The sequence below is a fragment of the Thalassophryne amazonica genome, chromosome 4 (assembly GCF_902500255.1).
Source record: "Thalassophryne amazonica chromosome 4, fThaAma1.1, whole genome shotgun sequence".
Classification (NCBI taxonomy): domain Eukaryota; kingdom Metazoa; phylum Chordata; class Actinopteri; order Batrachoidiformes; family Batrachoididae; genus Thalassophryne; species Thalassophryne amazonica.
The window spans coordinates 120,032,522-120,043,725 of record NC_047106.1 but is presented as its reverse complement, the minus strand read 5'-3'; the positions used below and the strand labels follow the sequence as shown (position 1 = coordinate 120,043,725).

The following is an 11,204-nucleotide window of genomic DNA, read 5'->3' as shown; positions in this document are numbered from 1 at the left end:
ATGCCAAGCCACATTCTGCAAGTGTTACAACAGCGTGGCTTCATAGTAAAAGAGTGTGGGTACTAGACTGGCCTGCCTGCAGTCCAGACCTGTCGCCCATTGAAAATGTGTGGCGCATTATGAAGCGCAAAATACAACAACAGAGACCTTGGACTGTTGAACTACTGAAGTTGTACATCAAGCACGAATGGGAAAGAATTCCACCTGCAAAGCTTCAACAATTACTGTCTTCTCAGTTCCTAAACGCTTATTGAGTGTTGTTAGAAGGAAAGGTGATATAACACAGTGGTAAACATACCACTGTCCCACCTTTTTTGAAATGTGTTGCAGGCATCCATTTAAAAATGAGCAAATATTTGCACAAAAACAATAAAGTTTATAGTTTGTACATTAAATATCTTGTCTTTGTGGTGCATTCAGTTGACTATAGGTTGAAGAGGATTTGCAAATCATATTCTGTTTTTATTTACATTTTACACAACGTCCCAACTTCATTGGAATTGGGGTTGTAGTAAGACCTGCTCCTATATTGCATGGCCCTGAAGCAGTGATGCTGAGAAAACAACCAGAGGCATCTGTTGAAGATGTTGTGATTTTCATTGGATTGAGGATGGGATGCACATAGTCAGGATTAGGAATAAACAAACCTTCCTAATCACAGGTAGAATGGTTTGGAGACAAAGCTGAGATGGTTTGGTCAAGTCTGTTGGTCAAGTGCAGAGCAGGGAACCAGCATATATATTTGGTGCGGTGTTCAGCCAAATGGAAAAAATGATACAAAAAGAAAAAGAAAAGGTGTTCTTTAAAGGAGTGGGGACAGCGCGACCACCGGACTTTCTGGTAAGTAAAAACAGCTGTTTTGATTTTATTTTCAGCTCTATACATCCATCACCTTGCTTTCTGATTGGCTGCACGTCACATTCAGCAGGCTGCGTGCTCATTTGTGGTCGGAGGGCAGAACACACGCTGCGATATCGGGCCAAAAAAATCCATGTTGAATATCCCCGATTTGCGATGGGAGCGCTCCTGACATCCTTCCGAGCAGATCAGAGCGCTCTTAACACACCACACACGACAGGAATATCTGATAAGATTATCTTTAGCGTCATCACGATTGTGAGGGCGTGCTTAAGATTGTCGAAAGGGGAAGATTGGGTCCGATATCGGCCTAATTATCCTGCCGTGTGAACCAGGCCTTACAGGAGCAACACTGCATGCCCATATATGGCACACATACGTGAAGCCGTCTTTAAGAAACAAAACAAACGGGAGAAGACACAAAATCAATGCATGTCTATTACTGTGCGGGCATAAATTCTCAGCGTTTTGCAGGTGTGGGCAGGACTGAAAATACACATTTTGGGAACAGGTGGGACTCATGTTACGGGAGCAGGACAAAGAAATTAGTCCCACGCAGGGCTCTGCTTGGGTGATCCCTCGACATCAGTTGATTTCAGATTTCTGAGGACCGTGGGATGACTCTTGCTTCTGATGAAGGACATTAATATACACAAATGGGATTTAAACCACCAACCCTTCCGGTACACGAACACCTGGTTCTTGCATCTCACTTACATTTATATTGGGTATTTACTTGAAGAAATGTAAGATTGGCAGTAGTAATCTGGTTTTGCCAAACAAGGTTTATACTTATCTTCCTCAAATCCTGGTTGGCTTTAGGTTACTGTGGCTTGGTTGTTTGTGCCACCACTGGTTACCCACTGGTTCAAAGATTGGTGGTTCAATTTTTACTTCCTTGTCCAAATTTTTTTGAGCAAGGGAGGAGAGACGCTTAATGATCCTGGAGTCAATGGATGGCAAGCATCACTGTACATTAAATATGCTGCAAGATGATGGGGACTTCCAAAAAGGTCTTTTTTATTGGATCTTTGAAGGATAATTTGCTAATAATATCAATGTCACATTTAATAACAAAAATGAGAATATACCCAGTTAAATTTACCTCAAATTTATGAGTGGAGGTTGTAACCAACAAAGTAAATTCTACCCCACTTTTTTTCTTTTTTCATTGTGGAATTTGCACAAAAAATGTCATTGAATAAATACAGCTTCAGAATAAATGAGCATGGTTTAAGCAACTGTCTATATATTAAAAGCCAAGTGGCATCTTTGTGCGTATATGCATGCATGCGTATGTGCATGTGTATGGCTTTGATCCTGAAGAAACTGGGGAGAGCTGACATTTTCTGTTTTGTATGGTTATGTATTTTGGGTCAAGAATGTATGCAGCAAAATTGACAAGTTGGTAGGATTCCTATTTTTGGAGAAATTACGGATATTAGGTAACAGGGAAGAATGGACATTGATATCACCATTAATCAGTCCCTGGTAACCAGACAAGCTCTGAACAAAGAAAATATCTCAACCTTGCCAGTTGCAAAACATGACATCAACTACATTTGCCAAATAATAAATTCCATTATTCACGAAATTTTCTCATTTTAATTTCCTGCAAACGGCATAATTTATTACCACCTTTTGAAAAATGTCAGCTACCTATTTTATAAACACTACCCTATCTAGAGCCCGTGAATCACTACAGGAAATGGTCTAGTTGTGCATATAATGTGTATCACTCTCTTTCCAAAGTTGATTTTAACACATGCTCTCAAACTATCAGTGTCACAGCTTTTATAAGACATTATTTTCTGTTGTTTTTTTTTTGTTTGTTTGTTTTTTTATACAGCATCGCCACCTGTCTTTGTTCGCAATCCCGTACGAGTCATCGCCACACTTGGAAAAGATGTTTCACTTGAATGTAAACCAAGAGCATCGCCCAAGCCACGGATAACATGGAAGAGAGGAGACAGGCGCATACTACCAAGTAAAAGGTACAGCAGCTCTTTACTAGTATGATATATTAAACAGAATGAGAGAAAGGAGAAAAAAATATTGAGTTATTGATCTGTGAAGGAAATTCCACTGTTCTACGCAGCTGGGGGTAGCCCTGGGGTGCTACTATTTTGCTCAATGACACTTCAACAACACAGACACATTTTGACATGTGGTCCACTGGCTCAGTTGCAGTTTCATAATTCACAATGTCAAACTATAAGCAAACCAAAGCCCTGAATAATCATGTTAAGAACAACACATGAAGGACATAGCGGTTAAAATATCATTTCATTTTGAGGTGAAGCACTGCATTGTTTTTCTGCAGTTTTTTTTGTTTGTTTGTTTGTTTGTTTTTTTGTTTTGTTTTTTTTGTTTGTTTTTTAAATTCAGTTGAAATTAGATGGCACTCAGCAACAACATCAAAACAAAACGTCTCATACTGTTTCTATAGTTCTGAGATTTGGATGCAAACTAGTAACCTTACCATACTCGATCGATTGATGTGCCACTTCTTATTCAATGAAGGATACTTACAGACATTTCTCATTAGAGTGAATACAGAAAACATCTAGTTGGAAATGACTGATTTCATTTTTTTACTTATTTTTCAGTGATCTGCAGTTCATATCATCTTCACATATTACACTTTTATTTTAGACAAAGATTTTGGTAAACCCATTTCTAGCACAAAAACAGTTTATCCACATGAATTAATGGCATAGGGATAGACAGTGCAGCACATACCATCGCACTGGGGCCAGAGACATACAGGGATCCGTGAATTTGTCTGGACTAATTTACATTATCACAGTGAATCATACTTTTATGCATGCTGTGCACACCATGCACATTTCACAGCTGATTTGTTACCTTATAGCCTTGATGCAAATGTCTCTCTGTCACAATTTCCTAATTGGTGAAATAGTTAAGCACAATATATTCCAAAACTGTGTGTTGTTTAATGAATAATAGGCTAAAGAATACTCAGTTAAAAGAATAACATAATGTCTGTTGGGGTATTTCATGAGATGCTACATAGTGATGAATGCTGGGTAAACTATACACTGCCTCCATGTCAACCAATGACAGCTAGATTTATGACAACTAGTGAAATTAAAGACCTTGCAGAAAAATGTCTTCCTACAAACATAAATCTGACAGTAATAAAAGAAAGAACAGAAAATAAAGAGAAGCAAGCAGAGCTGACTAAATTTGACAGTTTGGGATTTTCCAGCATGGCCAGTAGCCAGCGCCAGCAACCCACTGACAGGTCTGGGCCCTTGGGGCCGCTCCTCTTGTTTTTTACATTGCTGGTGACAGTGGCATCAGCTGAGAGATTATTTTCCAAGTTAAAAATGATCAAGACATACCTGAGGAGCTCCACGCGGCAGGAGTGGCTGAGTAGCTTAGCTATCCTCTCCAGTGAAAACTCAATGGAGAGGATAGAATTCAGTATTCATAGTATTCAATCAAGTATTCATAGTTTAGTGAATCTGATCTCAGATCTGTGTGGGATGGTATGAAACTAATGTCAGACCTGCATAAAGGCAATAACACTGTTTTTAAATGGTTTTAATTCTGATGTGATGTTTGCTGATTAATTAAATAGCTTTGATATGAGATTTTCTAACAGCAATTTTAGTGCGAAATCAAAAATATAAACGCAACACTTTTGGTTTTGCTCCCATTTTGTATGAGATGAACTCAAAGATCTAAAACTTTTTCCACATACACAATATCACCATTTCCCTCAAATATTGTTCACAAACCAGTTTAAATCTGTGATAGTGAGCACTTCTCCTTTCCTGAGATAATCCATCCCACCTCACAGGTGTGCCATACCAAGATGCTGATTAGACACCATGATTAGTGCACAGGTGTGCCTTAGACTGTCCACAATAAAGGCCACTCTGAAAGGTGCAGTTTTGTTTTATTGGGGGGGATACCAGTCAGTATCTGGTGTGACCACCATTTGCCTCATGCAGTGCAACACATCTCCTTCGCATAGAGTTGAAGAGAACACCTCTCCAACGTGGCAAAAGCCAGCGAATGTGAGCATTTGCCCACTCAAGTCGGTTACGACGACAAACTGGAGTCAGGTCGAGACCCCGATGAGGACGACAAGCATGCAGATGAGCTTCCCTGAGACGGTTTCTGACAGTTTGTGCAGAAATTCTTTGGTTATGCAAACCGATTGTTTCAGCAGCTGTTCGAGTGGCTGGTCTCAGACGATCTTGGAGGTGAACATGCTGGATGTGGAGGTCCTGGGCTGGTGTGGTTACACGTGGTCTGCGGTTGTGAGGCTGGTTGGATGTACTGCCAAATTCTCTGAAACGCCTTTGAAGACGGCTTATGGTAGAGACATGAACATTCAATACACAAGCAACAGCTCTGGTTGACATTCCTGCTGTCAGCATGCCAATTGCACGCTCCCTCAAATCTTGCGACATCTGTGGCATTGTGCTGTGTGATAAAACTGCACCTTTCATAGTGGCCTTTTATTGTGGGCAGTCTAAGGCACACCTGTGCACTAATCATGGTGTCTAATCAGCATCTTGATATGGCACACCTGTGAGGTGGGATGGATTATCTCAGCAAAGGAGAAGTGCTCACTATCACAGATTTAAACTGGTTTGTGAACAATATTTGAGGGAAATGGTGATATTGTGTACGAGGTCTATTAGAAAAGTATCCGACCTTATTATTTTTTCAAAAACCATATGGATTTGAATCACGTGTGATTACATCAGACATGCTTGAACCCTCGTGGGCATGCGAGAGTTTTTTCACGCCTGTCGGTTACGTCATTCGCCTGTGGGCAGTCTTTGAGTGAGGAGTCGTCCACCCGCTCGTCGATTTTTTTCATTGTTTAGGAATGGCTCAGAGACTGTTGCTTTGTTTGATAAAAATTTTTTCAAAACTGTAAGGCACAACGGAGTGGACACCGTTCAATAAATTCAGCTGGTTTTCGGTAAAATTTTAACGGCTGATGAGAGATTTTGGTCTGGTAGTGTCGTTTTAAGGACGGTCCATGGCGCCTGACGGCGATCTGCGCTTCGAGGCGGCAGCGTCTCGCCGTTTCAAGTTGAAAACTTCCACATTTCAGGCTCTGTTGACGCAGTAAGTCGTCAGAGAACAGAGAACTTTCAGAAGAAGTCGGCATGAGGAGTTTATTCGGACATTCCATTGTTAACGGTCATTTTGTAATGAAAGAACGTGCGGGCAGAGTCGCATGTCGGGCTGGACCCGACCGCTGGGGGTCGCGGCAGGAAAAACACCTCCGTTGGAAATCTTAACGGGCAAGTTGGAACATGCCCAAGCTGTTAAACAATTTCTCAGTTACTCACTTGTTGAAAGCCATTAAAAGCCGCCTGAATTCTACAAATGGTTTTCAACACGGAGGTGTTTTTCCTGTCGCGGCGCACACAGATTTGCCGAGTCATCACGGAAACGACTCGGCGAATTTGCGCGTACGTCTTTCATTAAAAAAATGTCCTTAAACAGTGGAATGTCCGCATAAATTCCTCATGCCGGCCTCTTCTGAATCTTCTCTGTTCTCTCACGATGTCCTGGGTGAATTAAGCCTTAAATTAGGATGTTTTAAGATCGAAACAGGCCGACGACAGCGCCTGGAAGCGCTGCAGGACGTCCCGCTCCGTGGGAAGTCCTTACACCGACAGAAACACCCCATAATCTCTCATCAGCCGTTAAACTTTTCACAGAAAACCATCTTAATTTCTCGAATAGTTTCCACTCGGATATTCCTCACAGGTCCAGAAAAAATTTTGATAAAGCAACGCGCGCCGTCTCGAGCAGCGTGTGAAACAAAGGAATTCAGCCGAGAGGGCGGGACCACATCTCACTCAAGGCCTGCCCACAGGGAAATGACGTCACCGACACGCGTGAAAAAACTCACGCATGCGCACGAGGGTTTCAAGCATGATTGGTGTAATCGCATGTCATTCAAATCCATATAGTTAAAAAAAAAAATAAAAGGGTCGGTTTATTATCTAAGAGACCTCGTATGTGGAAAAAGTTTTAGATCTTTGAGTTCATCTCATACAAAATGGGAGCAAAACCAAAAGTGTTTATATTTTTGTTGAGTATATGAGGGGTAATTTGATCAGTGACTCCCCTGTTTTTGATATCAGTCAGACAGAACGCTGATCAGAACTGTAATGTTGAGTTGTCTGCTCCTCGTGCACATTCTGCTGTGCTCGAGCAGTTTGAGCCCATTTCTTTTGCATCTCTTGCTGAAGTTGTGAAACACATCAAACCTGCAAGTGGCCTTCATATGTTGTTCCAGCTAAGGTGCTGAAGGAGATTTTTAATACTGTTGGGGTGGATCTCCTAATTTTTATCGACGCTTGTCTTAGATCAGGGTCTGTTCCAGCTGCTTTTAAACATGCTGTGGTTTGACCTATTCTTACAAAACCTCACCTGGACTCGTCAATTTTATCCAGTTTTAGACCTGTGTCTCATCTGCCATTTCCGTGTAAGGTTTTAGAAAAGGTTGTCTTTTTACAGTTACAATCATTTTTAGAAGACAATCACATCCTTGAAAAATTCCAATCTGGGTTTAGAATCCGGGTTCGCGACACAGCACTGAGTCAGCACTTTTAAAAGTTCATAATGACATCACTTTGTTGGTGGATGCAGGGAATCCTGCTGTGCTGGTTCTGTTGGACCTCACAGCAGCCTTTGATACTGTGGATCACACAGTACTTGTTTCCTGGTTAGAACATTTTATTGGCATTCAGGGTACTGCACTTAAGTGGTTTAGATCATATTTGGCTGAAAGGAGCTTTTCTATCATGATTGGGGACCTCTCCTCATCAACTGCTCCTCTGTGCTGTGGAGTGCCGCAGGGTTCTGTCCTTGAGCCTATTCAATTTTCTTTGTACATTCTGCAGTTGGGGTCAATTATAACCCAGCACAATCTGTCCTTTCATTGTTATGCAGATGATCTGCAAATCTATCTGCCTGTGAGGGCTAATGGGGGTGATGCTTTGTCATCATTATTTAATTGTATTCGTGATGTAAAGCAGTGGCTGTCCCAAAACTTCCTTTACCTGAATGATGGTAAAATGGAGATCATGGTGCATGCCAGCTGGTATGCCAGCGCTCTGGCATACCAAATGTGGTAACACCAAATTTTGGTGTTTTGGCTAACTATGTAAAACCAGCTGTCAAGAATTTGTGAGTGATATTTGACAGCTGTTTGAGGTTCGATCAACAGATAAACTCTGTTGTCAAAGCTAGTTTTTTCCAACTTCGCCTTTTGGCTAAAATAAAGCACTTCCTCAGTAGGCGTGATCTTGAGACAGCCATTCATGCTTTCATCAGCTCCAGACTTGATTATTGTAATGCACTTTATTCTGGCATTAATCAGTCATCTCTTGCACGTCTCCAATTGGTGCAGAATGCCTCTGCTCATCTTTTAACAAACACTTTTAGACATGAGCATATTACACCCGTCCTGTACTCACTCCACTGGCTTCCAGTTCATTTTAGAATTGATTTTAAAATTTTAATGTTTGTTTTTAAAGCTATTTATGGCCTTGCACCTCCCTGCTTGTCTGAAATTTTAACTTTGTGCAAAAAGGCCAGCTTTACTTAGATGTTCCGAGGTCAAGATATAAACGCTGGGGTGATCATGCTATCGCTGTAGCTGGCCCCAGACTATGGAACAAGCTACCTCTCGAGTTAGCTAGCACTAACTGACCTAGCACTTTTTAAATCTAAGTTAAAGACTTATGTATTTATTTAAACTGGCGTTTAACACTTAGTGGGGAGGTGACATGTTCTGTTTTTTTATGTGCTATGTGCTTTATTCTATATGTGTTTTATTTTTGTGAATTTGTGTTTTTAATGTTAAGCACTTTGGACACCAGTGTGTGCTGTAAAGCACTTTATAAATAAATGTTGATTGATTGATTGATATTGATGTCTCTAAGGCAAATTCATTATTTAAACAAATCAAGGTTAGAAAAAGCCTTGGCCCTGACAACATTACTGGTTGAGTCCTTAAGTCATGTGCTGGTCAGATTTTCAAAGTGATCTTCACTCAGTCACTCCAGATGCAAACAGTGCCAAAGATTTGGCAGCACTCTACAATCATTCCTGTGTGAGAACCCTAACGTCTTAAATAACTTTTGACATGTAGTCCTCATCTCTTTGGCGATGAAGACTTTTGAGAGGTTGGTTAAGCAGGAGTTACTGAAGCAGGTGGAGGAACATTTAGATCAGCTCCAGTTTGCTTACAGGGCCCTGACAGAGGTGTTGAGGATGCTTCCTTATAAACATCTGGAAACCTCAAAAACTCATGCTAGGCTCCTTTTTATTGACTTCTCTTCAGCGTTCAATAATAATCAGCTCTATTTGTTGGCTGAGAAACTTCACGCTCTTTTTAACTTGAAGCCTTACTTAATTGATTGGATACTGGATTTTCTGTTGAATAGGTCACAGTGTGCTTGGGTTAATGGTGTTTTATACTCAAAACACTTTTCTTCCACAGGTTCTCCACAGGGCTGTGTTCTGTCACCATTGCTTTTTATTTTATATACTAATGATTGTACGAGTAAGTATGAGAATAGTGAGAATAGCACTGTGCGAAATTTGCAGATGACACTGTTGTAGTAAGTCTTTTGAATAGTGATGAGGAGAGGCATGGCCCTGTAGGTGATGATTTTATTGCTTGGTGTGAGAACTTTTATCTGTCCATTAATGTAAAGTCAAAGGACATGAAATTCAGTTCCGTAGATCACATCACAATGTCTCACAAACTGTTATTCAGAACAGCAATGTTGATGCAGTGGATGAGTACAAATATTTTAGGATCCATCACCGACAGCAAATTATCTTTTGAGAGCGACACAGATGCTGTCTGCAAAAAGGTCCAACAGAGAGGAAGATGAAATCATTTAGTGTGTGCAGGAAATCTGATGCCTTTTTTTTTTTTAATCAGTTTTATTGATTCAGATTTGACATTTTGTATAGTGGTGTGGTACAGTGGTCTTCAAATGAGCAGCAAGCGTAAGGTAACAAAGCTAGTAAACATGGCGTCTAAGGTGGTTGGGGTACAGCTACCACAGCTACAACATATTTATGTTACACGGGTCAGAGGAAAGAGTAACCAAATTTTGAATTGCCCTGAGCACCCACTCTTTGGGTTGTTTAATTTGCTCCCCTCTGGCCCCCGTTTTAGGCTACCTAAGTGAAGGACTAGTCATGCCAGGGATTCTTTTATTCCTGTGGCTATCAGGCACTTGAATGCATTGAATTGGCAACTTTTAATTTTTTACAGGATTTTTTAATATTGTATTATTATTTATTATTTTTTTTTATTTCTGTCCATAGTTATGATGGCAGTTTTTTGTTATGTATTGTTCATTGGCTTTTGCAGTTGGTTTTGGGGGAAGGAGTGTTTTTATTGTTGAGTGTCTTGTGTTGTGTGTACAATTGTCATGGGCCTCTGGTGGTGCTCTGTTGTACATGTGTCTTGGATATCCTGTTGTATTTTAAATTTCCTTTTAAGGAAAAATAAAGTGAAACTTGAACTTGAAGAGCCATGGAGTTGGACATTGGGGATGTTAAAATGATTTTTCCCACTGCAACATGCCCTTCCACTCAGCCAAATATTTTTCAGGGAACATGGGGTATCTTAATATTCTGACTGTTGTGGGTTGTCATGCCCCTTCCCTGTTTTATCACTGCTCTGCGGCAGTTTCACGAGACATCTGTGTTTTTCACATCACACAGTTGTTGTTTGGTCAGAAGATCTTTAAATTGTCAAAAAAAAAAAACAAAAACAATAATGTCTCTCTTCTGTCTTGTCATGCTGTAGGCTTCATTTTGTTGTAATCTCTTCTTGCCATAAGGTCTGTAATGTAGGGGTGCACTCTTGACTTTGCAAGAAAAATGATTTTTGATTTCAGCACTGCCGTGAATTAGACAGCTCCTCCACTGCTGTCTGATGCGATGATGAGGTATGCTGACCTGCAGGCTGCAGACTGTTGTACACATGTGATTCAGAGGTGGTGTGTTAAATCTAGATTCTTGACCTCTTAAAAAGTTTCTCATACAATAACCCAAGTCCTTTATTTGATTGTAAAATCCAACAGACTTGGTAAAAATCTGACCTCACAATGTGGGTGGGCACGTGCATATGCGTGATTGCGTGCCTTGTAACATATTCAATATATTTTGCACTGGGGCCCATGCTGAGTTTGCTAATCCATTGAATAAATAAAAGTGTATTTTCAATCAAGACTTGAAACTGCAAAATGCATTTAATTTTTTTCTGATTTAGAACCAAATTATTTTTACATACAGTGCTCTAGACAATA

General features: G+C 40.5%; 1 protein-coding gene across 1 annotated transcript in view; it reads left to right on the top strand.

Moving 5' to 3' along the window:
- Positions 1-11,204, top strand: part of cntn5 (contactin 5) — a 918,586-nt gene that overhangs the window by 741,702 nt on the left and 165,680 nt on the right. The window contains exon 12 of the mRNA XM_034168485.1: positions 2,708-2,852. Within this exon, the coding sequence (XP_034024376.1) occupies positions 2,708-2,852 (145 nt within the window). The remainder of the gene's footprint in view (positions 1-2,707; positions 2,853-11,204) is intronic.